We start from the raw sequence: 24459 nt of genomic DNA on the forward strand, positions 1-24459 counted from the left end.
CAAAATAATCAGCATATGCATATGGATGTGCATGCTTTATGTTTGTAGGCAGAGGAAGAACCTATGTTAAAACTTCCTACATTCCTTCTCTGATCATGTGCCTTTTCCCTGGGAGGATGGGTAGCTGCTGTCGGTGAGTTAGAGGAATGGCAGTCACAGTCCCCTTTCACCACTTACTTTGTTGTCAGAAGACCCATGAAAAGAACTCTTCACAGGACCTCCCCTATTAGTAGACTTGGGGAGGGGCATGCATGAGGAAGGGGGAGGAAGGGTGGGGTTGGGAGGGGAGGAGGGAGGGGCTTATGGGGGAATACAAAATGAATAAAGTGTAATTAATAGTAAAAAAATAAAAAAATTAAAAAAAAAAGAAAAAACCTCTTCACACTCGTGTTTTTATTTTAGCTCTTTGACCATATCTTTACCTCTGGCTTCAAAACCTTCACTTAGCAGCAGGACGCTGCTCTGAAAGTGAATGGCAAACTTGACTTGTTTACCTTTCCCCCATCTCCATTGACTGTTCATCTAATTCTTCATACAACAAAGCACAAGCCAAAGAGAAGTGGTCTCGTGAGTTCAGGCTCACTACCTGCCTGCCTGGTTTCTCTGCACACAGGAAAGATATTCTTGCACATCCTCTGGGGACCCCAGAATGAGGGGGACCCGCTGGTGAATACTCTCAGGCTTCACATCCAGGACAGGCTGAGTGCCTGTGGTTGCCATGCCTCCTGCCTGCTCGATGATATAGGCCACAGGATTGCATTCGTATAGAAGCCGGAGCTGTAGAAAAATGGGGACACGCATATGCATTTTTCAAGTGGCCAGACAACCCAAGGCACACCCCTAAATACTAAGAGCAATGTGAACTGCTGAGCTGTCTGCGTGACTCCTGAGCTGTCCAGCCTACAAGTGCCTGAGGCATGGGCTGGTACCCACCTCTGGGTGCCATGTGCTAGTAACCTCTCAGGAGGCACCACTGACTGAGTGAAGCTGAAGCAACACAACTGCCTGTGTGGTGACATGTATGCCTATGTGACCTGCTTGGTTTTCCATTTGTTTGTTTTCTGCTTTTATTTCTTTATCATTACTGCTGCTGCTGCTGTTGCTGTCTCAAGGACATGAACAAACTGTCTTCAGTCTAAGACATTGAAGACACAGCAGGTTCATACTCCAGGGGGAGTGACCAACATGTCAGCCAAACACTTAAGATGCCTTTACCAGAGACCCTCACAGTGTCAGGCACCTTAGAGAAGACCTCACACATGGGGCCACACTTGGGAGTTAATCTTTTCCCGATCATCCTCAAGAGAGACACTGACAGCCACTCTGTCCTGACAGCTCAGCCAGGCAGATCTTTACCTTATGTGTTCCTCCCTTTCTTTGTCTTGGGGTCTTGCGAACAGAAAGAATTTGGCTATTGGACTGTAAGTTGGAATATAACTAGTTTATCAATTCAGATACATTTTAAAAGCTCAACATTAGCACATGATGCACTTTTGGGTGAGGACTCAGATACCTCTGCTGCACACACTGACCTTCATCGAAAAGACTTCATGGTGCTTTGACTTTCAGCCCGTATGGTCTCCTTTTTCAGTGGGGACATGTACGGTTTACCACAGCCACATGTGTCAAGCACACAAGACAAGGATATATGTGTGCACATTACATGCTCATACATACAGTGATGGGGTCACAAAGCTAAAATGTGCAGATCAGGAACTGAGGATGTCTTCCATATGAATATTGGTCGCAATGCATGAGCGCATCTCTCTACATGGAGCTGCCTGTGTTTAGGACATGTTATGTAATTACATGTGGACATTTTGGGGCTCATTTACAGTCATTCTAATAAATGTGTCTGTGGTCTGTCTGCTGGAATTCAGCGGGTAGCAAATGTGAGTTTATCCAAGAGCTTTACATCTTTTGTACAATCTCACTCAATTGCAGACCTCTCCATGTCATGAGGTCAGTGAGTCAGTAAATGTGAGCTAAACATTTAAAAAGAGAAATGACTAATACATTCAACTTGTATGACACATAATACATGGCTTCTTTGGCATGAAGTTCTGCCTAGGACTTCTGTGGCTGATCAAAATTCAGATACATTTCTGCGGGCAATTTTTGTCATGATAGAAGAATTTTTTAGATCACTAAGTTGTCACTTGACAATGCTGTTTTCAATATTGTCTCATAAAGTTGTCACTGGCTCTTCTGGAAACTGTTTTAGAGACACAGAAGGGGATCTGAATAGGTTTTATTCTAAATTCTTGTGTGTAGTTCAGGACGCATACAAACCTCCCAGAAACAGGTTTAAAGACCATGCTTACAAACCACTTTTTTTTTCTGGGAAGCAGATTGATTCACTGGGGTTAATGGTCCCAGGTAAGATAGTTCTGATAAAAATCAGACACAGCCTACAAAAGTGAGAGAGATATGAGCCAATGAGTCTAGAAACAGTGAGAGATGAGCCTGTGGCTACAGAGAAAGTGAGAGATGAGCCTGTGACTACAGAGAAAGTGAGAGATGAGCCTGTGACTACAGAGAAAGTGAGCGATGAGCACATGGCTGGTGCAAACAATGGGTATGAGGCCAGAGGAGGAGAGGGCCTGTAAGACTTGCCCATCATAATCATATCAGCCTTTTCTTCCCCAAACCTGCTTCAAATCTCACTAAAAGGAACAGATCTTATTTCTTTTCCTCTGTGCTCTGAAGGACACACATGCTCAGAAGCAGCTCAGTAGCCATATAGCATATCTGGAGCAGTCAAATCCCAGTAGCTCACTGACTATCATGGCAGTCAGTGGACACAGGAAGTTACCTTGCCATTAGGACTCTTCTGGTTGGCTGGGTACATGAAGATTCCTCCATAGACCAGGGTGCGATGCACATCAGCCACCATGGAACCCACATACCTGGCCCCATAAGGAGCACTGCCATCCTAAAGGGCAAAAGGGAAGAGATCAGAACCACCAGATTTAGCAGCTAGTGTGCACCAGCACCAGGGTTAGAGGCCAAATTGGCATGGCTTCTGCATTCCCAAGACTGGAGAGATGGATCAATTATTAAGAGCCATCTAGCAGCTCTTTCAGAGGACCCGGATTTCATTCTTAGCACCCAGATGGCAACTCACAACTGTCTGCAACTCCAGTTCCAGGAGATCCAATATCCTTTTTTGTCCTCCATTGGCCCAAGGCATGCAAGTGATAAACAGACACACATGCAGATAAAACATCCATAAACATAAAATAAAAATAACCATTTAAAGAATTATTAAAGAACTAAAGAAATTATTAAAGAACAGACATTCAATGCCCAAACCCCACATAAAAGTGGGGTATAGGGATACATGTTTGTAATCCTGGTGCTGGGGAGGTGAAGATGCATAGATTCCTGGGGCTTAATGGCCAGCCATCCTGGCCTACTTAACAAGCTCTAGACTGTTAACTAGCTCAGGGAATGGTGTCCAAGGTATCTCCTAGTCTAAACACACACACACACACACACACACACACACACACACCTCTGTAAACACAGAGAGGAGAGAGAGATTGTGTGTGTCAAGCAGGTGGACATTTTTCTCACCATTCCCCTCTATACTGTGGGGAGCTGTGGGGGGTACAGCTCAGCCTCTCAGTGCTTTTGCAGACTATTTGCAAGAACCTGAGTTGGAGCCCCAGCATCACAAACAATAATGATAACAAAGGATTGCCCACAGTTAACTGCAAGACCTTGATATGACAGCTTGCAAACTGGACTCTCAGATGTGACCATATGCTATCTTAAAGCAGAGGTAAGCAGGTCTTCAGAATCTATAGATTTCAGCTTAACAAACAGATAACCTGAGAGTGCTTCTTGCTAAAGTTATGAATTCTGAAAATGTGGCTTCTTACAAATTCCTAGAGGTACTTAATTGGGGGTATTCATTTTAATATGTAACTTTTAGGTTCAAAGAAGATGGATCAGTTATGAAGAAGAGCAGAGTCCATCAAACCCATGAAGACGAGAGTTGTAAACAGTGGCATCCACCCCTTTAAAAAAAAACAGTGGACTGGGGAAGGGGCATGGGTGGAGAAGGGGGAAGGATGGTGGGATTTGCAGGGGAGGAGGGAAGGAGCTACAGGAGAGATACAAAGTGAATAAATTGTAATCAATAAAAATTAAAATGTAAAAAGAAAAAGAAACAAAGGAGTCATTCACACCATAGCCTCTGAGACAGCCTTCTCCCTGATGCCAGCCCAGGCTGTCTTCACTTACCTCAGGGAATTTCTTTTTCTGTACATACTCTGCAGTGGCAGCATCAAAATACTTGGCATAGCCCTCATTAAGGCTAAAAATTTTCCCTTTCTTCTTAATCCGGATATCTTTTTCCACCAGCACAAATTCTCCAAGTGCCTGGAGAGATAGGACACTTCAGGAAGATGAGCCATGCTAGGAAACAGAAGTCTGAAGCACACCGCAAAAGAGCCAGAAGACCTTAGAAGATAGCAGCCTGCTGGAAGGACCCAGGCCTTTCCCAGGGTTATCTGGAACCTGCCATGTGGTGTTTTTATAAGTGATAGGAAGAAGAAAATGATATGCCATCTTCAGAGGGGCCTAAGCAGTAATGGAATAAGAAATTATACGAATCAAAGGAAAGAGGTAAAGATCTATTTCCTTTACCTCAGGTTTTCAATGTCATTTCTAAGCAACCTTGCTGAACTAATCCTCAGGGTCTCTTCCCCAGGTTAGTATCTTCAGGGCACCAACAATGAGAGAAAGAAGCTACACAGATAAAAGAGAGAAACAGCTTAACCATCAACCTGTGGTCCAGCTATTTTATGTTAGTGATTCTGTCTTGAAAGCCATTCTGTTTACTTCTACCTGGAGAAAAGAAGAAATGCCTCCAATGCATTACTGGGTTCACTCCACAAAAGGAGATAATTGGCAAAACTAAAAGAACCCTCATAGTCATTAATAAACTTGTGTCCAATGTCCCGGAGTTCCTGCAAAGCATCCCTCAAGCAACTCTCCACTCAGTTCTGCTAAGGACTGATGGAACAGGCATTGACCTAAACATTACTGTCTGTTTCAGGGCCTGGAGGCAGCTCCAAGAAGATGAGGACCTAAGGTAAGGGCTCAAAGCCAGCGGCCAGTTTAGAAGCTGCCCAAGGAATATCAGCTTTACTCCCCAAACACATAGACAAGGCTATGACAATCATGCCTGACGCAGGACAGAGATTAGGAAACTCAGCAACTACAGAAATATCTACCCACTCTTCTCTCCTGCCAAAGAAGAGTGAAAGATGCTTCCCAGTGAGTCTGTGTGCTCCTTAACCTTCCTGCCTTCAAGATGCTAGATGAAGACACCCAATCCTGGCTTTTACCCACATCTAGATAACATCTCATCCAGAAATGACCTCTTCTTCCTCAAATCTCTCAGAGAATCACCAAGCACTTTAACAAGCCCACCCAGCTCCCTTTCACAATTCTACCCCCTTGCCAAAGAAACCCAATTTCTTTTTATTATAAATAAAGTGTGCCCCTAGTAGTCTTTGGCTACTGACATCAATCAGTCACTGTGGGCATCTTTATTTTGTGACAGCCAGATGTTTAATTCAACTCCTTTGTGTGTGTGTTCATGTTTGTGTATGTGTGGTATATGTGAGGGGTGTTCATGTGTATGCATACCTCATGTATTCATGAGTTTGTGTGTGTGTTTGTATGTGTGTGAGGGTTGTTCATGTGTGTGCACACCTGTATATTCAAGTGTATGTATATTTTGGTGTGCACATCTGTGTGTCTTTCTATATGAGTGTGTACACACCTGTGTGTATACGCATACCTATGTAAGCACTTCTGTGCATGTGTGTGTTCCTGTATGTTTGTGTGGGTGCACATATATGTGTGTGCATACGTGTATGTTTGTGAACCTGTGTATAAGAGTGTTCATGTTATGTGTGCACCTGTTTGTTAATATATGTATGTATTCATGTGTGTGTACAGTTGTATGGATTTATCTCCCACTTACAAATAAATGCTTTGAGGTTTGGGGTGTGTTCACTCAGTTGAGATTTTAGTTAGCAAGCATTGTTAACTAACCTATAGTTCCTGAACAAAAGATATGATCCAACAAAATCAGGTAATCAGGTAAAGCCTGCAAACCCTTGTATCCAGCAAGATCTGGCCAACACACCAGAGAACACTCTCCTGCAAGCTTTGCTGCAGAAGCTGTTGGTCACTCTCCAGGGGACTCCTCCTTAGGACCCACCAAGTCTCCTTTAGTGTGAAGTTCCCATCCAAAACAGTGCAAAAGCTTCTCTTTGTGCAAATGTTATTTCTAGCAGTGTGACACCCAAAAGAAGATCCAGGTAGATTATTTTATGGTCTATATCTCTTTTAGACACAGGGACAAGCTCTCACGCTGACCTCCGTCCCAGCTGTCAGGGCCTGGTCTGGAGTTACCTCTGTGTGCCCTGTGGCCTCCAGACCTCTTCTGGCTGTTATAGAAGGCATCTGTCAATAGTGACAGGCAGGCTGCTCAGGATCCAGCCTGTCACTAACAGGAACAAGTTCCTTACTGTCAACCATTCAATCATTGTGCCTTGCCTGCCTCATCAGAAAACTGGAACAAACAAAAATGATGGAGGGTCCCTCAAAGGGCTGCTCTGACAGGCGTGGGTGGAAAGTGCTTAGAATGGGAGACTCTCCACCATTTAACTGGTGCTGTCTAACTGTTGTCTGGAGTAATGGAACAATTTTCAAAAGGATTTTACCCAAAGTTCATGTTTGTGAACCACAGAATTTCTCAGGACTTTCTTCATAAAGAAGAAGAAACCAGAATGTTGGCAAACTGATTCAAGAAGGGAGCTGGGTCTGGAGGATTAATAATGAAGAGCATTTATATCTGAAAAGTCACTGTATGTCCACACCATACAGCTTGCCCTGTTGGTTGGCTCTGGGATTTTCGTCTGAGAGCCTTTACCACAGCTATCTAGAATTGTTCTTTCAAGTGTTGAAGGTGTTCAATAAATATTTGCAAACCTGAATTAAAATAAAGTGTTGTTCACCAGTAAAGTGAATACTGGAGTCTCTGAAGAAGTCTTTGATCATAATTTGGGATTTTTTTTCAAGTCACATCTATTTATTTATAGAACTTTTTTCTCAGCACATACGTTTTTAAAGTAAGCAAAAGAATTAGATTACTAAAGATTCCAGTAACATTCTACAAAGAAGCTATAGTCTTTATGAGATACGTACTAATTGGAAATGACAATCCTCATTTCATGTAGTCTTCACTAGCAATAAAATTTACTTACTACATTTAATAAATACTTTCAATATAATTTTTAGTTACTACAATTTATTCATTTTGTATCCCAGCTGTAGCCCTACCCTCGTTCCCTCCCAATCCCACCCTTCTTCCTCTCTCATCTCCTCCCAAGCCCATTCCCAAGTCCACTGATAGCTGAGGACCTCCTCCCCTTCCATCTGACCCTATCCTAAAAGGTCTCATCAGGACTGTCTGCATTGTCTTTCTCTGTGGCCTAGTTAGGCTGCTCACCCCTTTGGAGGAGGTGATCAAAGAGCCAGCCACTGAGTTCATGTCAGAGACAGCCCCTGTTCCCCTTATTAGGGAGCCCAGTTGGAGATTGAGCTGCCACTGGCTACCTATCTGCAGGGGGTCCAGGTCATCTCCATGAATGATCCTTGGTTAGAGTATCAGTCTCAGAAAAGACCCCTAGGCCCAAATTTTTTTGGTTTTGTTATTCTCTTTGTGGCGTTCTGGACCCTTCCAGGTCTTTCAATCTCCCCCTTCTTTCATAAGATTCCCTGCACTCTACCCAAAGTTTGGCTATGAGTCTCAGCATCTGCTTTAATACCCTGCTGGGTAAAGTCTTTCAGAGGCCCTCTGTGGTAGGCTCTTATCTTGTTCCTTATTTTCACCTTCTTCCAATGTCTATCCCATTTATATTTCTGAATGAAGTTGAGGACAAAGAGCCCTCCTTCTTGATTAGCTTCTTTAGGTGTACAGATTTTAGTATGATTATCCTATATTATGTCTAATATCCACTTATAAGTGAGTATATACCATGTGTGTCTTTCTTCTTCTGGGATACCTCACTCAGGATGATATTTCTAGTTCCCACCATTTGCCTCCAAAGTTCATGATTTCCTTGTTTTTAATTGCTGAGTAGTATTCCATTGTGTAAATGTACCACAATTTCTGTATCCATTCCTCCATTGATGGTGGTTTCTGGGTGGTTTCCAGGTTCTAGCTACTACAAATAAGGCTGCTAAGAACATGGTTGAGCAAATGTCCTTGTTGTATACTTGAGCAACTTTTGGATATATGCCTAGAAGTGATGATATAGCTGGATCTTGAGGTAGCACTATTCTGAATTGTCTGAGAAAGCACCAGATTGATTTCCATAGTGGTTGTACAAGTTTACATTCCCACCAACAATGGAGGATAGTTCCCCTTTCTATATACCCTCTCCAGCATGTGTTGTCACTTGAGTTTTTGATATTAGCCATTCTGATGGGTATAAGGTGAAGTCTCAGGGTCATTTTGATTCGCATTTCCCTGATGAGTAAGGATATTAAGCATTTCAAGTGTTTTTCTGCCATTTGATATTCCTCTACAAAGAATTCTCTGTTTAGCTCTATACCCCATTTTTTAATTGGGTTGCTTGATTTGTTGCTTTTTAATATCTTTAGTTCTTTATATATTCTGGATATTAGTTCTCTGTCAGATTTAGGGCTGATGAAGATCCTTTTCCAATCCATAGGATGTTGTTTTGTTCTGACAACAGTGTCCTTTGCTTTACAGAAACTTTTCAGTTTCGTATAATTTGGGATTTTTATGAGAGCTCAGCATCTTCAACAAAGCAACTGATAAGTGAATCTCTCAGGATTTAAAGAAGAAATTCTATAATTTGGGAAATACTTTTGATTTTTCTCTCTTTTAATCTGCACACCCCACAAAAGCTTAGCCTTCTCAAAACTCCTCTTTTACCCAGCTGTTTCTTCCTTTGGTCAGGACTATGCTGTCACAGCTTTCATCTGTCCAGAGACCATGCCTCTTTCTTTTCTATAGCCAGGCATCCTGTCCCCATGAACACTGTGAAGGATAACACACTACTGGAAGGAGCCATTTTCCACCCATTACTATCTCTACTGCATCTTGCACACGAGGAAAAATTTACCAGGCCCTTGCTACCCACAAGGAAAACCACTAGTCATGTGGTAATATTTTAATTAATATTCTAAATAATGCAAAACTCCTTTTTTTTCATTCATACTGGCCATACTTCGACTGTTTGGTCATCACAGAGGTGCACTGGGTGGACAGGATGCAGAGCCCATTATCTCACAGAAGCTTAGGAATGGGGCTTCTCAAAGGATCTATGGTCCCATCTGGAAATTGGTCTGGGGTTGTCACCTCTCATTAGACTGTAAACCACAAAACTGAAAGTAAAAAAAAAAAAAAAAAAAACTCTTCTCCAGAAGCTATGCAAAAGTAGGTTGAATGTTTTCACCAAAAAGACATAATAAATGTCTGGAAAATATATTTAACATGATGTAAACATCCAGGACAGTACAGGAGACCCACTGGATAAGAACAATTTTATGGTTTTGTTTGTCTGTTAAAATAAATTTACTTATACAAAACCTTACATGAAGTCCTTTATATTTTTCATAATACAGTTCTCTAACTCCAAAAACAAGTATTCAAAATGACTAGGAAATTATCTTAGGGAAAAAAATTCAAACACAAAAGCCCCTGGAGTCCCCATGAACAAATGTCATGTATTCAGCACTTACTGGATCCAGCATGAAGAGATCCACTCCTTGCCCCGTAGAAAGGGCCACCAGGGTTGCACTGCCATAGAGGGCATAACCCGCAGCCACAATATTACTGCCAGGCTGCAGGGCATCCTTCTCAGAAGGCTCATCTTCTGTGGTCTGTAGAAAATATGAAGAAATACATTGTGTGTTGTGCCTTGTAAGAGCTCTTCACCAGAGGCTGCTCCTCAGAGGTTCCGAAAGGGGCCCATCCTCTGAGTGAGAATTTTCAAAAGGCCTGTAGCCCTTCCCTGCTTCACCTGATCAAAGCTGCTTTCATACATCTCGGCCAGTAAGCATATTCAAACCTTGTCCTGAAAAGGGAAACTAAGATTTTCCTCTTCCACCTCCACATACTCATATGATTTGGGTATGAAGTGTCCTTAGCCCCAAAGGCTCATGTGTTAAGTAAAGGCTTGGTCCTCAGCTCATGGAACTGTTTGGGGACAGTCTGGAAACCTTACAATGTAGGACCTGAATCCACAGCCCATCTTCAGTAGTGTGTTTGCAGTCTACGTTTTCCTTATAAACATTATCAGAAGAGAGGCACAGAGAAAGAAGCTCACTGGGGTTATCTTGATGACTTTATCGTGCCCCTCTCTGCCCTCTGTTAGATGAAGAATCTCCTCCAGCATACACTCCCACCATGATGTTGTCTGTTCAAGTGCATGAAACCAAGCAACCAGGGATGGAACCCTCTGAAACCAGGAGCCAACGTAAAGCCTTCCTCCCTGTGAAGTGGTCTATCAGGAATTTGGTCATTATGATGAAAAAATAACATAGCCATCTCATGATTAAACTAGATATTTTGAAAAATTCTTCATGTCAGTGGTTGAGGTCACTGCACAGGGGACAAAATGGGGCTGACTTGGGCAATTCTGGGCTGCAGAAAATGCATGCATAGGAAATGAGTTGCTGGCTCGTGAACAGCTCAGACTGAGAGCCAGAGCAAAGACTGTTCTTGTGTCTCTCTGAGACTATCTGTTCTTGGATCCTGTAAAGAGCACTATAAGATGCTCAAGCCACCCTCTTTGTAAATGCTACAGGCCATGTCCCTACCCCACTGCAATGGTCTCTACTCAGCAGCCTTAGAAGGTAGATAGTACTATTATCTCCATGTTACAAATGGAGAGTCTGGAGCTTCAGTAACTAAAAAGCCCACACAACATCATGTGGAACTGAAATATTTTGGTTCATAGAAACTCGGAAGCCATGAATATTTCTTCCTCAGCATTTGTTCACATGTATGCATGTGCATGAGTGGTAATGAAGTGTGTGTGTGTGTGTGTGTGTGTGTGTGTGTGTGTGTACAGGCCAGAGGACAATCTCGGGTTTATCCTCAGGAACACTGTTCACCTCCCTTGAGAGAAATCTCTCAAGGGAGTTCTCATTGGCCTGGAGTTCACCAATTAGGCTACACTGATTGGCCAGCAAGCCTTAGGCATCTGCCTGTCTCCACCACACCAGCAGTAGGATTTCAAGTGCATCCCACCACACCTAACATTTTTAAGTGGGTTCATGGGGTTACACTCAGGTCTTCATGCTCACAACTAACACACTTTACTTACTGACTTTGGCCCCAGCCTCAGAATACTGACTTTATGGTTTGGTGTTCCAGATACCTGATGGTATAATCAAACATGTCTTCTTTGCAGCCCTAGCACACCTTCATTAGTGTGTTTGAAGTCTACATTTTCTTTAGAAATATTACCAGAGAAGACCTATGGTTGTTTGGACTGGCTATCAGTTCCTGTGCTTTATTTAAAATTTAAGGCAAAATTCCTGTGTCCACGTCCATGTAAATTCAAACATGATGGTTATATGCCATGGATAATAATAAACCTTTGCTTCCACCACAGTTGGCTATCAAATGTTAACAGCTGCAATGATGGAGTCGAAGAACCCATCTCAATTGCCATCCTGTCATTACTGACTCAGTGAGGTAAGCTGATTTAACTCTTTCTCTGTTCTTCTACTATTCCTCAGTAAAAGGGTTACAGTGTCATCTCTGTCCACCTCCTGGGAGTGAGGTGAAGAGTAGCCCAGATGTAGTGGTTATCAATTCAACACATTTGGAAAGAAAGAACCTTAGTTAAAGAAGTGCCTCCATCACATTGGCTTGTAGGCGGCATTCTATGGGGTATTTTCTTGACTCATAATTGTTGGAGGAAGACCCAGCCCACTGTGCTTGGCAGGTGAGCTTGAGTTGTATAAGGAATATAGCAGAGCAAGCTAGGGTAGTAAGCCAATAAGCAGCATTACTATATGCTGGGAGCCAAAGCTATCTACGGAAGCCAAAGCCAAAGCTATCTAGTGAAGACAAAAGTATCTACAGAAGCCAAAGTCAATTAGTGAGCCAAGGCTATCTACGGAAGCCAAAGTCAAAGCTATCTAGTGGAGACAAAGGTAGTTACTGAAGCCAAAGCCAAGCAGAGAGCAAAGGTCATTTAGTGGAGACCTAAAGCTATGTAGTGAAAGAGTTATCTAGACCCTAAATCATGGATGATAGATTGTGAGGACATTTTTTGTTAGAGCATCCGTAAGGTATCTTAAGAGAACATCTTTATGGTATCTTGCAGGTACAATAGTTAACCCATGGAAGCACTCTTCCTATTTTCTGCAGCAGTAGATTAACCTTTCCCGTTTCCTGCCTTCTCCCTATATAAGTTGGATAAAAATTTCTAATAAAGGAAAGCCTTGATCAGATAAACAGACTTGGCTTTCATTTCTTGCATCTCTTGTTCCTTTTCCCCCCATTTCTTCCAATCTCTCCACCTTAGGAACCCCGTTGAAGCCCCGCAGGCCAGGGCAACTATATGCTCTATACTTTGTTTCCTATCTCCAGGGTCCTGCCTTGAGTTCCTACTTACTTCCCTTAATGATGGACTGTAAAATGTAACATGAAATGAACCCTTTTCTCTCTAGTTGCATCTGGGCAGTGTTTTGTCACAGCAATAGAAAAGCACCAGAAGTGGGGTGCAGAAAAGATCCATGTCCAATAAAACAATATGGAAAGCCACATAAATATTCAAGTGGGTGCCTTTCTTCAAACTGTATCTCAAACTTTTTTCTTAGAAACAAAGCCCCTTCACTTCTTCATCTCACTGCCACTCAACACTGAAATGTTATCAACTCTCATCTTGTCTTCTGTGGTTGTCTCCTGCCCCTTAGGGAGTGTGTGATTTTGAAGGAACACCAGCAAGACACATGTGGAGAGTCCATTACTTGAGTACAGACAAATGGTGTCTGGACTGTGAAGCCTGGTATTGAATTTATGATCATGCTGGATGGTCCCAGACAAAGCCTTAAGGTTTCCCCTCTTGTTAAGTTTGTAGAGCAGACAGAATGGCCCCAAAGTTACATTATCCCCCAGATTCTGAACATTGTATTACTAAGCAAAGAGAATTTTGTGTAGGGTTGGGGATTTAAAACAGGGAGATGACCCTGGATTATCCTGATAATATTAGTCCAGTCTCATCAAATGAAAACTTATAAACTCATTTAGTTTTCAATGGCTAGAATCAGGAGAATGAGGCAATGGCAAGGAGGGAATGTCTCAGAGAGTCTGAGAGAAAACCATGGAACCTTTCTGAACCTTGACAACTGAAGAAGTCACAGCCAAAGAATACAGGCAGCTTATAGAAATTGAAAAGGACTTTTAACAAAGAGAAAAATACGTCCAACCTACTACAAAATGAACTGAATTCTACCATCGTCCTATGCTTGAATTAACTGTGCTCACCCAGGAGAAAATTCTCCCCACTCCTCACCCCAGCTTCTAGATACTAGATTAGCTGGTTTATTTGACTTAAGCAAATAAAGCTGCCACCTCTGATTTAGTAAACAAATAATCAATAGATGCTCCAAGCCTTCTCTGATTTAGTGAACAGATAATCAATGGGTGTTTTACGCCTCTAAGAGGGTGATAAATTACACATCAGCAACAGAAAACTAACAGTAAGTGTTAAGTCTCCCTAGGAAGTAGAGAATGTATGCTTAGAGCCTACTGCAAGTTGAGTATCTCTACTGTTGCCATGCCTGCAGCCCCAGCATCCAGAGCATAAGGCAGGAATATTGAAAGTTCATGGCCAGCTAGACCCTGATTAAAAGATAAATAAATAAAATCCTCTAAGATCTGAAACTTTTAAAGTACCAATATAGGGCCATGTGTTGTGGGCTAGAGTCAAACTGCAGGTGCACTAAAACATATATTGCATAATGTTATGTGCAGAAGGTGACAAGTACAAGGTGTATAAGCAACACAGAGGGGTTTTGTGTTCATCCCTAAGACAACTCACTATGTATTTGCAAATATTTCAAAATCAGAAATCACAATACTTTTGGTCCTCAGCATTTTGGGTGAAGGGATGTTCAATATGTGCAGCGCCTCATATCTGTGTTCCATCCAGGCAATGAGAACAGGGTCCCAAGGGAGTCTTGCCATTTTACTCTCCCAGGGAATGTAGAAGGAAGGGAGATGGAGAATCCCAGTGAAGAGCCCAAGGCAGAGGGGGAGGGAGAGGTCTTTCTGGAGTTGCTTATAGCGCTTTATCTAGGGAGTGAAGAAAAGATAGGCCTTCAGGCTCAGCTTTCAGTCTAGGAACTGTATGGAAAGATACCTGCCTGTCTACTCACCTTTCTGTAGATAGCAAATATAGTTCCAATAGAGGCCAGACAGTCAATGTTTGAAGATCCGTCCAGTGGGTCAAAGCAAACCACATACTTCCCCTACATCACAGAGAGACAAACACCAAGTCAGCATAGCTACCTATTGGCACAACTGTTCTATGTGAGATGCATGTTACTGATGTCTGTACCAATGAGAGATTTAGACTCATGGTCCTTTTTTTTTTCTTTGTCCTTCCATTTTTGCACCCCCCTAAAGCCATTGCATATGAACATACCTCAACAGGTACATGTTATGACCTGTTATGTGCTGGAAAATATATTAGGAATCACTTGTTGCAAGGCTCAGGTTGTGGGACCAATATTCAAACCCAGAAACACAACACACAGGCAAACATGCACATAAGGTATGGGCAAGTGCGGTCTGGATAACTAAGCAGGGGAGTGGACAGAAAACAAGCAAAGCTAACATCTGATGATGCACATGGCTTGGATTAAGAAAAGCAGGCACAGAGAGAATTGGGCAGAAGAATGCTAGGCAGGCAGATAGTTCAGTTTCCTAGCAGAGGGCATGGGTTTTCGTCAGAGAGGTATAAAGGGCTTTAACTTATCTTTTCAGTCTTTCTGCCAATTACAAAGAAATAGCCTCCATCCCCGATTCCCAATGTGTGTGACAAGGACCAGTAGCTCAGCATGCATCATGATGCTTGGTTTTCATTGTTGTTCTTCTTTTTTATTTGTTTGTTTTTGTTTTTATTTTTATTTCTCTCTTGCTATGATAAAACACTCTGGTCAAAACCAGCTTTGATGGAAAAGATTTTATTTTAACTTTCACTTCCAAGATCACAGTCCATTCCCAAGGCAGGAACTGAAGAAGAGGCTCGAAGTCCTGCCCCTTACTGGTTTGCAGTCCTCGTGGCTTGCTCAGCCTGCTTTCTTATACACTCGAGGATCACTTTCCCAGACATGGCACATACCACTGTAGGTTGGACCTCTCACATCATTCACACATTAAGAAAATGCCCACACAACCTTTGGGCAGAGTGCAGGGAATCTTAGGAAAGAAGTGGGAAATAGTAAGATCTGGAGAGGACAGGAACTCCATAAGGAGAGCAACAGAACCAAGAAAACCTGAGCACAGGGGTCTTTCCTGAGACTGATATTCCAACCAAGCACTATGCATGGAGATAACCTAAGACCCCTGCACAGATGTAGCCCATGGCAGTTCAGTATCCAAATGGGTTCCATTGTAATAGGAACAGGGACTGTCTCTGACATGAACTGATTGGCCTGCTCTTTAATTACTTCCCCCTGGGGAGGGAAGCAGCATTACCAGGCCGCAGAAGAAGACAATGCAGCCACTCATGATGACACCTAATTGACTGGGATCAGAAGGAAGGAAAAGAAGACCTCCCCATCAGTGGACTTGGGGAGGGGCATGCATGCAGAGGGTGGAGGAAGGGAGGGATTGGGATGGGAGGAGGGAGGGAACCACAGGGGGGATACAAAGTGAGTAAAGTGTAATTAATAAAGAAAAATTTAAAAAAAGAAAAAGAAAATGCCCACAGACCTGCTTTCAGGCCAGTCTGATGGAGGTACTTAATTGTGACTCCCACTTCCCAGGAGACTCTAGTTTGGGTCAAGAGAAATTAACCAGGACAATATTGTGACTGAACATTGACTGCGTTTTGGGCCACTAGCAAACTTCAGTCTTTAATAAATAGTCGTGAATTTGGGGAATGCAAACCCTCTCATGCACTAGGAAACTCTGCCATGGGCACAGGATTATGTTCTTTGAATTAGTCTATTTGTTAGGCTAATCTATTTGGGAAAATCAACCCCCTCCAAGAAATCGAAGCCCTCTTCTGGACACGTGTAGTGAAAGCCATAGATAAGAAATAGTGAGGAACTTAATCAGACAGTGCATTGTACAGCTCTTGTCAAAAAGAAGACTTGGCCAAGTAGACCCTCCTTTTCTCTGGTCTCACAAGTCCAAGATCAAAAATGATGCCACTGCCTGTTTAGTGATGCAATAGGTGATATCTACCCCAAAGGACATAAAGCCCACATAAGATTTCCAACTAAAGAGCTGAGAAACCCTTTATTTCAAAAGTGAAAACAAAACACCTACAAACATCTCAAAGTAGAAAACAAAACAACAACAAAAATCCCAGAAAAAGACTAAGCAAGATAACCATTCTCTCGGCCCAGTATCACCATCTACTGGTGATATGGAGCACTACTGCCCGCCCTGGACGCACCCTTCTCTCCTTGGCTGTGATTATGGCCTCTTTATTCTCTTCAGAGACTAGGACACAGGTGCTGTAGGAAGACTGAAGCATGTTGATGACCAGGGAATTGGATAGCACGTCCAGTTTCTTTACCTCATCTCCTGTCACATTCACGCTTCCCGCAATCCCATACCTAAGAAGACAGGGTGGATTAAGTCTCTGAAGAAGCCTTAACTACAGGAAAAAAAAAAAGTTCAGAGCCCAAACCAACAGTACACTTACCTTTCTTCCATGCCTCTGCCATCTCCAAATTATAACTGTCTAGGGGGTATGATCTGACTCAAAGCCCTCAACATTCCTTCCTTACACTTTGAGGACACTGTCATATTTCCATGGCCTTCCAAGGAGGTTGACCCAGATTCAGCATCACTAAAATGCAGATTCCTGCTTGGCATTGGCAGATAGAGAAGATGGGAGACCCCCTAATGTCAGAAGCACTGTGATATCCAAGGACAACAAAGAAAAAAGGGCCATAGCTTCAGCTTCAGACATCTCTACAGGAGCCTGTGCTTCAGTTCCTGCCTTGAGTTCCTGCTCTGACTTCCCTTCATGACAGACTGCATAGCATATGACGAAGTAAACACTTTCCTCCTCCAATTGCTTTTGATCATGGTGTTTATCGCAGCGACAGAAGATCTAAGCCATACCCAGAGCTAGGTTCTTACATGAGCGTCAGGCATGGTGGCATCTCAGACCCTCCTCCTAAGATCAGCCTCAGGGTGTCCACTTGCAGTGGGATTCAAGTTCTGCCAGGGTTGCTCCAACTCCCCTAGCATAGACTGGCCCCCAGGTAGCCGTTTCTCTCCTTACCTCTCCTCCTGCCATCCCCAAAGTGTGATGCTCACTGCTCACCTTTTAAGTATCCCAAGCCCTCCATGTCCCTTCTCTACAGTACCACACCCTGTGGTGCCCTCATGGTGGTGCACCGACTGCTTGTGCAAGGCTTCCTTTTGCACCAGCTGCTCACTGAGGACCAGAGCCACATCTTACAATCTGCAACCCATAGTCACTGCACAATAAATGTTTGCTGTGCTATGGGGGAAAAAAAGCCATTTACCCTCTTCTCTCTGAAAAAATCCTTGGGTGATGTGAACAGGAGGCTCAAGCTGAGAGCAACTGATGGACCCAAACCCATGGCAAAGCATTCCTTCTCCTCCTGAAATGAAAGCCTCCCCTCCCACTTCACCCCTATCCATAATTTGATGTATGGTATGACGAGCTTTGGAAAACAACCCTAGCAGCATGACCTCAATGGCTCTTTCCCCTTAGTTCAAAGCAGCAGCATGACAGCAAACAACAATAAGGACAATAAAATTGGGTTGTTTTGCATTGGGGTCATAGCCTCATATGTAGTATTGAGTATTGAGGCAGTTGCTGCTGGGACATGAAGAGCTGGGCAGACATATCTAGCCTGCAGCCTACAAGCCCCGTGCATCCCAGGATAGCTATGAATGCAGGTCAAATTATCTGAAAACCACAGTGTCCTGTCACAATGCCAAAAGGCCAGACATAGCTGCATGGAACATCTGCAGTCTTTGTCTCACCTGCCTTGGTTGCTCTCTGTGTGAAGGGTAGGAGTGGAGTTTTCCTCTGTGAAGAGCACGCCAGGGACCTAGGACCCAATCTGATACCATTTCCAAGGCCAGGTGTGCCTCCAAGTGGGCAATAACCACTTAGGCCAGCCTTTAAATTTCTCCTGGTATAGTCTTGGACCCACGGTAGCTAACAGTGGGGCATTGCTTGAGTATTTATCACAGGGCCTGGCTATCAGAACTGTCATCACAAAAACTTACTAACACCTTACAGCAACCCTTTGAGTTAAAGCCATCAGTACCTCTCCTATTTACAAACATGGAGGTCTGAGCAAGAATAAACAAACCATTGTCCACAGCCACAAGGTCAAAAAAAAGCCAGTTAAATTTAACTATTTAGCCCTAAACTCCTTGGTCAGACGCTGAACCACTGGGAAGCACATTGCAGCAGATATATAAGAGGCCTGCCAAGACAATGGGTGTGGAGCCAAGAGGCCTTTGCAGAGGAGGGTAAAAGTGTGGGCGAAAACTGAGTGGTCACAGGAAACCGGCCCTAATTATAGCAGCACCACAACACAGGAGAGCAAAGATGATATCTAATGTTCCCTGGGTGATTGTCACACATGCAGTCACCTCACATTTTGGAAGCATGTTCTTAAAGGCAGCACTTGACTGTTCCTGACAAATGAAGTAATAAATGCAGTTAAGGGAATCCACAGGCAGGATAAATAGACAAGCACCTTTAACTTGGATTCCACTGCTAGTTCTCAAACACTTATACAATAAGCTCTGCCATGGCTGTGTGGTTGCATTTATGACATTAATGCTGCTGCAGTCAGGGATCAAAGGCACCATGTTGTTAAGCATAAGCTGGCTCTTTGATCTTCTCCCCCTGATGGGGGTGGGGGTGGGCCACAGAGGAAGACTATGAAAGACAGTTCTGATGAGACCTGATAGGCTAGGGTCAGATGGAAGGGGAGGAGGACCTCCCCTATTAGTAGACTGGGGGGAGGGGATGGGAGAAGATTGGGGGGGGAGGGAGGTAGGAAGGGAGGGAGGGAGAGGGAGGGAGGGAGGAAGAGAGGGAAGGATTGGGAGATGATGAGGGTGGGGTCTACAGTTAGGATACAAAGTGAATAAACTGTAATAAATAAAAAAATTATTAAAATTTTTTAAAGAATAAACAATTTAAATAGGTGGACTTTGTTGGCTCTTCTTTGGGGGTTTTTCCCACCCCACCCTTAAAAACATGTATATCTCTTCAACTTCTGAGATGGCCTTCACTGGAAATACTACAAAGTGGAATTCCAAATGAGGTAATTTCTTTTCATCATGGCTTAAAACCGGGGTTCTGGCTGTGGTCACCAGCAACTCCAGCGTGAATGTGGCCTCATTCTGCAAAAGAGAACCAAGCGAAAGTGCTCTGCCCCACCTGCCCCAGCCCATCGGGAACAGGAACACTTGTACAGGAAAAGGGCAATAAAGCACATTTAAAAGTTCCGGGAAGAATCTGCCTGTGCAAACATAAGTAATGAGAATTCAATATTGGTTTTGAGGCAACAGGCTACTTCTGTGTTGCCATGACAATGGGTGATAAAGGGTAATCACTCTTTTCCTCTACAGCTTGTGGCTAAGCATTTTTCCCCTTTCCTGGCACAACATGCCAAAGGCTGCTATCTCAAAGCAGACATGAGGAATTTAAATGCAGCATTAAAACAAATTAATTTGGACCCAGTTTTTACACAAGCACCTGTGGCTACCACACCCCACACCCACACCAGGACTGGGCCTGGGCCCTAGGCAACTGTGCCTGCGCACACTCTCCAGGACTCACAGGTTGGCCAGGCCGGCCTTGCGCACAGCAGAGGAGATGGCTTTGATAGCAGTCAGCATGGAGTTGAGCAGCTGTGTGAGCTCCCCAGTTCCTTTGGCCTGTCGCCCCTTTTCCATAACATAGCGAGTCAATGTGAGCATGTCTGTCTCAAAAGGGCTTCTGTCTGTCATTGTGGCAGGTGAGACCTCAAAGCCTTCTTTTTTCCTTGCAGGAATCCTTGCCCTCTCTGGGCAGCAGCCTCACAGCCTGCACACTGAAGAAATACATGCACTGACTGTGCCAGCGCACAAAGGGAAAGGGCCCCAGCCCACATGACTCAGATAGCTGGACAAGCCCTCAAGGAAACTTCCCTGATGGTGGCAGTTGCTGTAAATAGAACGACACCGCAGAAAAGGGCTGGCCTCATTCTCTACTTAAGCTCCAAGTTTTATTTTTATATTTTATTTTTGAAGATCCTGAGAAGCCACACTTGGCCATGAGTGAGAGGAGAAAAGACCAGCTAATAAAAATGACACACAAAATCCTTTTATTAGACACAAGAAGGTTCTCTGCAGTAGCTCCTACTGAGCCTCATTCTGCATGGTACTACTCTCAGATGGCAGACTGGCAGGTACCTTATCTGGGGCATCGGTCACAGAGCTAACTGATGACAATCCCAGAACAACTGTGGTAGTTCTTTCAGGCTTATTTCTGATATGTGTGTGTGACTAGAGGAGTGTCCCTGGGAAGTACCCAAATCTGGACGTTTAATTACATTCCTAGCAAAGTGTCAAACCCCAGGGTTGATTTATCGGTTTCTCTGGATTCTTTTCTTTTCTTTTCTTTTAAATTTCTCTATTTGAATAAGAACAACAGGGCTGAAGAGATGCCTATGTTGTTAAAGGCACTGGCTGCTCTCGCAGAGGATATGGGGTTTGGTCCCAGCACCCAGTTTGGTGGCTCACAAACATCTGTAACTCCAGTTCTAGAATACCCAATGCCCTATTCTGACCTCCAAGGGCACCAAGCATGTAAGTAGTGTACATTCATACATGCAGGCAGAACAATCATACACACAAAATAATCTAATAAAAAACCACCACAAGGAGACCAACAAAGCTAAAGGATCTGAGCCCAGAGGGTCCTGCAGAGACTGATGCACCAATGAAGGACCATGCATGGAGAGGACCTAGACCCCATGCTCAGATGTGGCCAATTAGCAGCTCAGTCTCCATGTGGATCTCCGAGGGAGGAGAGCAGGGGCTGCCTCTATCATGAACTCAGTTGACTGTTCTTTCATCACTGGTGATGCAGCCTTGCCAAGCCAAGGAGAAAGAGGATCCAAGCAGTCCTGATGAATTTAACAAGCTATGGGCAGATGGCAGGTTAGAACACCTCCCCCTTTCAGTGGACTAGGGGAAAGGGGTAGGGAAAAGGGGAGGAAGGGTGGGACTGGGGAGAGTTGAGAGAGGGAGCTTCAGTCAGCATATATAATGAATAATTTGTGAAGAAAAAAAACATTATTTTTTTAAAACCATTTTTCGTAAAGTGTTCTAGAGTTAACTGCACTTAGAGCTAGTGATGTTCCAATTCAGTGATAACATCACTTTCTCTGACTACAGACAGGCCAGGCTCTGGGTCCCAAGATGGCTACTGCTATGTGGATAATTTGGGAGCATTACTAAACTCTTAAAGCCTTGGTTTCTTCATAAATTCATATAACTACTGGTGGGGTGGTTGTAAGGATTAAAAATCCATAGATGGGCCTGGCATCAAGGTCAGTGTCTTAGAAACTTGTACTCTTCCAGCTCTTCAGTGTGCCTAGAATTGTAAGTGTACGTAGAAATGATTTCAAATATCCCCACCAATTTGGAGAGCTGAATCAGCAGTCTGCCAACTCTGGCCAACATATCAAGACTCTATATCAAATAAATCAATCAGCAAAATTTCTTTAGCTACAAGTCATAGAAAACTCAGAGAAGCTGGTCACAGTGGTGCATACCTGTAATCCCAGCACTTGAGGAGGCAGAGGCAGAATTTGAGGCCAGCCTGGTCTGCAAAGCAAGTCCAGGACAGCCAAGGTTACACAGAGAAACCCTATCTTAAAAAACCAAAAGAAAAAGAAAAACACAAAAACCCTCAGAGCAATTTGTACATGTATTTGTTTTAGTTTTTCTCTAAAAAAAAAAAAAAAAAAAAAAAAGCCATGGTTTTGCCATGGCTGTAACATCCATTCAGGTAGTCAAAGGTTTGAGAGCCCCCATTCATAGGCTGGAGGGATTAATTGGTGAAGTGCTCACCACACAAGCCAGGGATCTGAGTTTAGATTCCCCAGTACCCACGTTAAAAACAAGACATACTGGAGTCCATCTGTGATTTCAGCTCTGGGGAAGAGACAGAAGTGGCAGCCTTGCTGGCCAGCCAGTCAAGTCAAATCAGTAAGATTTGGGTTCTTGGGTTCAGTGAGAGACCCTGTGTAAAAAACAAAAATGCTAAATGTCAAGTTCTGGCCTATCCACAAAGCTGCATTTAAAGGGTAGATGTTCAAGTTGCCAAAGTGGCCTGAGATGGCAGCTGCTGACCTTTTCTGCAAATGCCAAAGTTCTTTGGGGAAGCACAACAGAGTGGAGACTGATAGAGTGGACACGGTGACAGTCCAGAGGATGAGTGACAGCTGCCCCTCACAGGTATTTCAGGACTGCTGACACATTAGTGACAGGGCTACTGGTGACCTAGTTGTGTCCCGTGAGAGATACTGACAAGCCTGAGTGCATCAGGTACAAATGGACCCTGGATCCACCCGAAAACCCAGATCTAGAAATGTTCTGGAATGTTGTCTGAGGACCCTTCCTGTTGGCAAAGGTGCTTTACCTAATCCTGTCATGTGATGCCAACACAATTTCATCACATAAAGTCCAGCACCCCTGCATGTAGCGCCTTTGGGGTACCTGCTAATCTATGAGCCAGGTGGCACGCACCTACAGTCAAAGGAAGCTTCAAGGATGTCTGGGAAGATGAGGTGTGTGATAGCTTCTCCACATCCATGCCATGTCCCACAACAGGTGACATGACACATTGTTTTAACATGCCCCTTTTCTTCTTCTTCCAGTTCATAGCTACCTCCACTCTCCCACCACTATGTGTGGAGTCACAGGGACCCTTCTTCACTTCAACACTTCATGGAAACTAAAAGTGGCATCCCTATGAAGAGACACCCTCTCAACAGGATGGCTGTGTGGAGGAGGAGTGCTCCGACAAAGATTACTTCTGGTGCAATCTTTGGCTGCCATGGCTTGTGATATCACTTTGGTCTCTGCCTCCACTGTCATATTATCATATAAGGTAGCTGATCACACTTGTCGACTACATTTGGAGTTAACTAAACCCCAAGCATCTGCGCACATCTGCAAGAGATTTTTTTCTTGGTTGGATCGTAGGTGGGAGGCCTACCTTAAATCTAGATCAGCTGTGGTCAAAAGACCCACCCAGTATCTGAACCACACTTCTGGTGGCAACCAGAAGGACATGGAAGAAGGAAAGATTTTGCTGTTTGCCTGCTTGCTTTCACTCTCATTGGCAGGTTCATCAATCCTGCTGAGCCATTTCTTTGCTGGTGTTCTGGTGTTAGAACATACTTCTTAGGGATTCCAACACAGACTGGCAGCCCTCTCAGACCTCCCTGGGGTTCCAGCACCAGATGGAGACTGCTAAGGCATCCAGTCTTGTAGACAGACAGCCAATGTTGAACTACTCAGACCGCAGCCTGTAAGCCCCTCCAGTAAATCCCTCGAGTGTGTGGGGTGTGTGTGTGTGTGTGTGTGTGTGTGTGTGTGCCCATTCTGTCAGTTTCGCTCCTTTGAGAACCCTGACTAATGTACATGTCCTTCTCCCATGTAATATAAAAACACTTGCTACATTTAGGGCCCTCCCATGGGGTATAGGATGTATAGGATAAGCTCATCTCAAAATCTTCATCTTCATCACACCTGCAGTGACTATTTACCTAAATAAGGTAAGGGATCACATTGGCTGATCCCAGAGATTGGAATGTGAACATGTCTTTGAAAGGATACCATGAAAACCAATTACAGGCATCTTGAAATGGTTCCCAAACCTGAGGCTGAAGATCAGGCTGCAGTTACTCCAAGAGCTTTGAGAATCTCCATCCTGCCTGACCTGTTCCATCCAATGTCCAGTGTTATATGCTATGTGTAACCAGCCCTTGCTGGCAAAGCCAGTGCAGGAATGGCTTCCAGTCACATGGGAAGGATGTCCTCTTGCATACACAGTGGATACACCTTATGCTGGTTTGCTATGAGATTTAAGTTGGAAAGTGGGAGGCATAGCTATGAAAACTCAAAAAGCAGCCCGAGAT

General features: G+C 43.8%; 1 protein-coding gene across 3 annotated transcripts; it reads right to left on the reverse strand.

The window, feature by feature from the left end:
- Positions 1–378: 378 nt before the first annotated feature.
- Positions 379–22218, reverse strand: LOC110563518 (fructose-1,6-bisphosphatase isozyme 2). 3 transcript variants are annotated; one of them, XM_060380310.1, is made up of 8 exons: positions 20106–22213; positions 16710–16872; positions 14458–14550; positions 9802–9942; positions 4252–4389; positions 3128–3174; positions 2816–2935; positions 379–777 (listed from the first exon to the last, which is right to left on the reverse strand). In XM_060380310.1, exons 1-8 carry the CDS (start codon positions 20273–20275, stop codon positions 684–686), a joined length of 966 nt encoding a protein of 321 aa, XP_060236293.1. In that variant the 5' UTR covers positions 20276–22213; the 3' UTR covers positions 379–683. The 3 variants fall into 3 exon arrangements, 2 of the variants coding, with proteins under 2 accessions (XP_060236293.1, XP_021516284.1); XM_021660609.2 differs by lacking the exon at positions 3128–3174 and having other exon boundaries at positions 20106–22211; XR_009590795.1 differs by lacking the exon at positions 379–777 and having other exon boundaries at positions 2834–2935; positions 3128–4389; positions 20106–22218.
- Between the last annotated feature and the right edge of the window lie 2241 nt (positions 22219–24459).

Source organism: Meriones unguiculatus, chromosome 3, assembly GCF_030254825.1.
Source record: "Meriones unguiculatus strain TT.TT164.6M chromosome 3, Bangor_MerUng_6.1, whole genome shotgun sequence".
In the NCBI taxonomy this organism is placed as follows: Eukaryota; Metazoa; Chordata; class Mammalia; order Rodentia; family Muridae; genus Meriones; species Meriones unguiculatus.

Excerpts from the sequence above, each read along its gene's own strand:
- LOC110563518 (XM_021660609.2), bottom strand. The coding sequence starts at position 20,275 with ATGACAGACAGAAGCCCTTTTGAGACAGACATGCTCACATTGACTCGC. Across the intron at positions 2,936-4,251 it reads AGAAAAAGAAATTCCCTGAG|GATGGCAGTGCTCCTTATGG; the intron begins GTAAGTGAAGAC and ends TTTGCCCTTTAG. Across the intron at positions 778-2,815 it reads AGAAGAGTCCTAATGGCAAG|CTCCGGCTTCTATACGAATG; the intron begins GTAACTTCCTGT and ends ATTTTTCTACAG.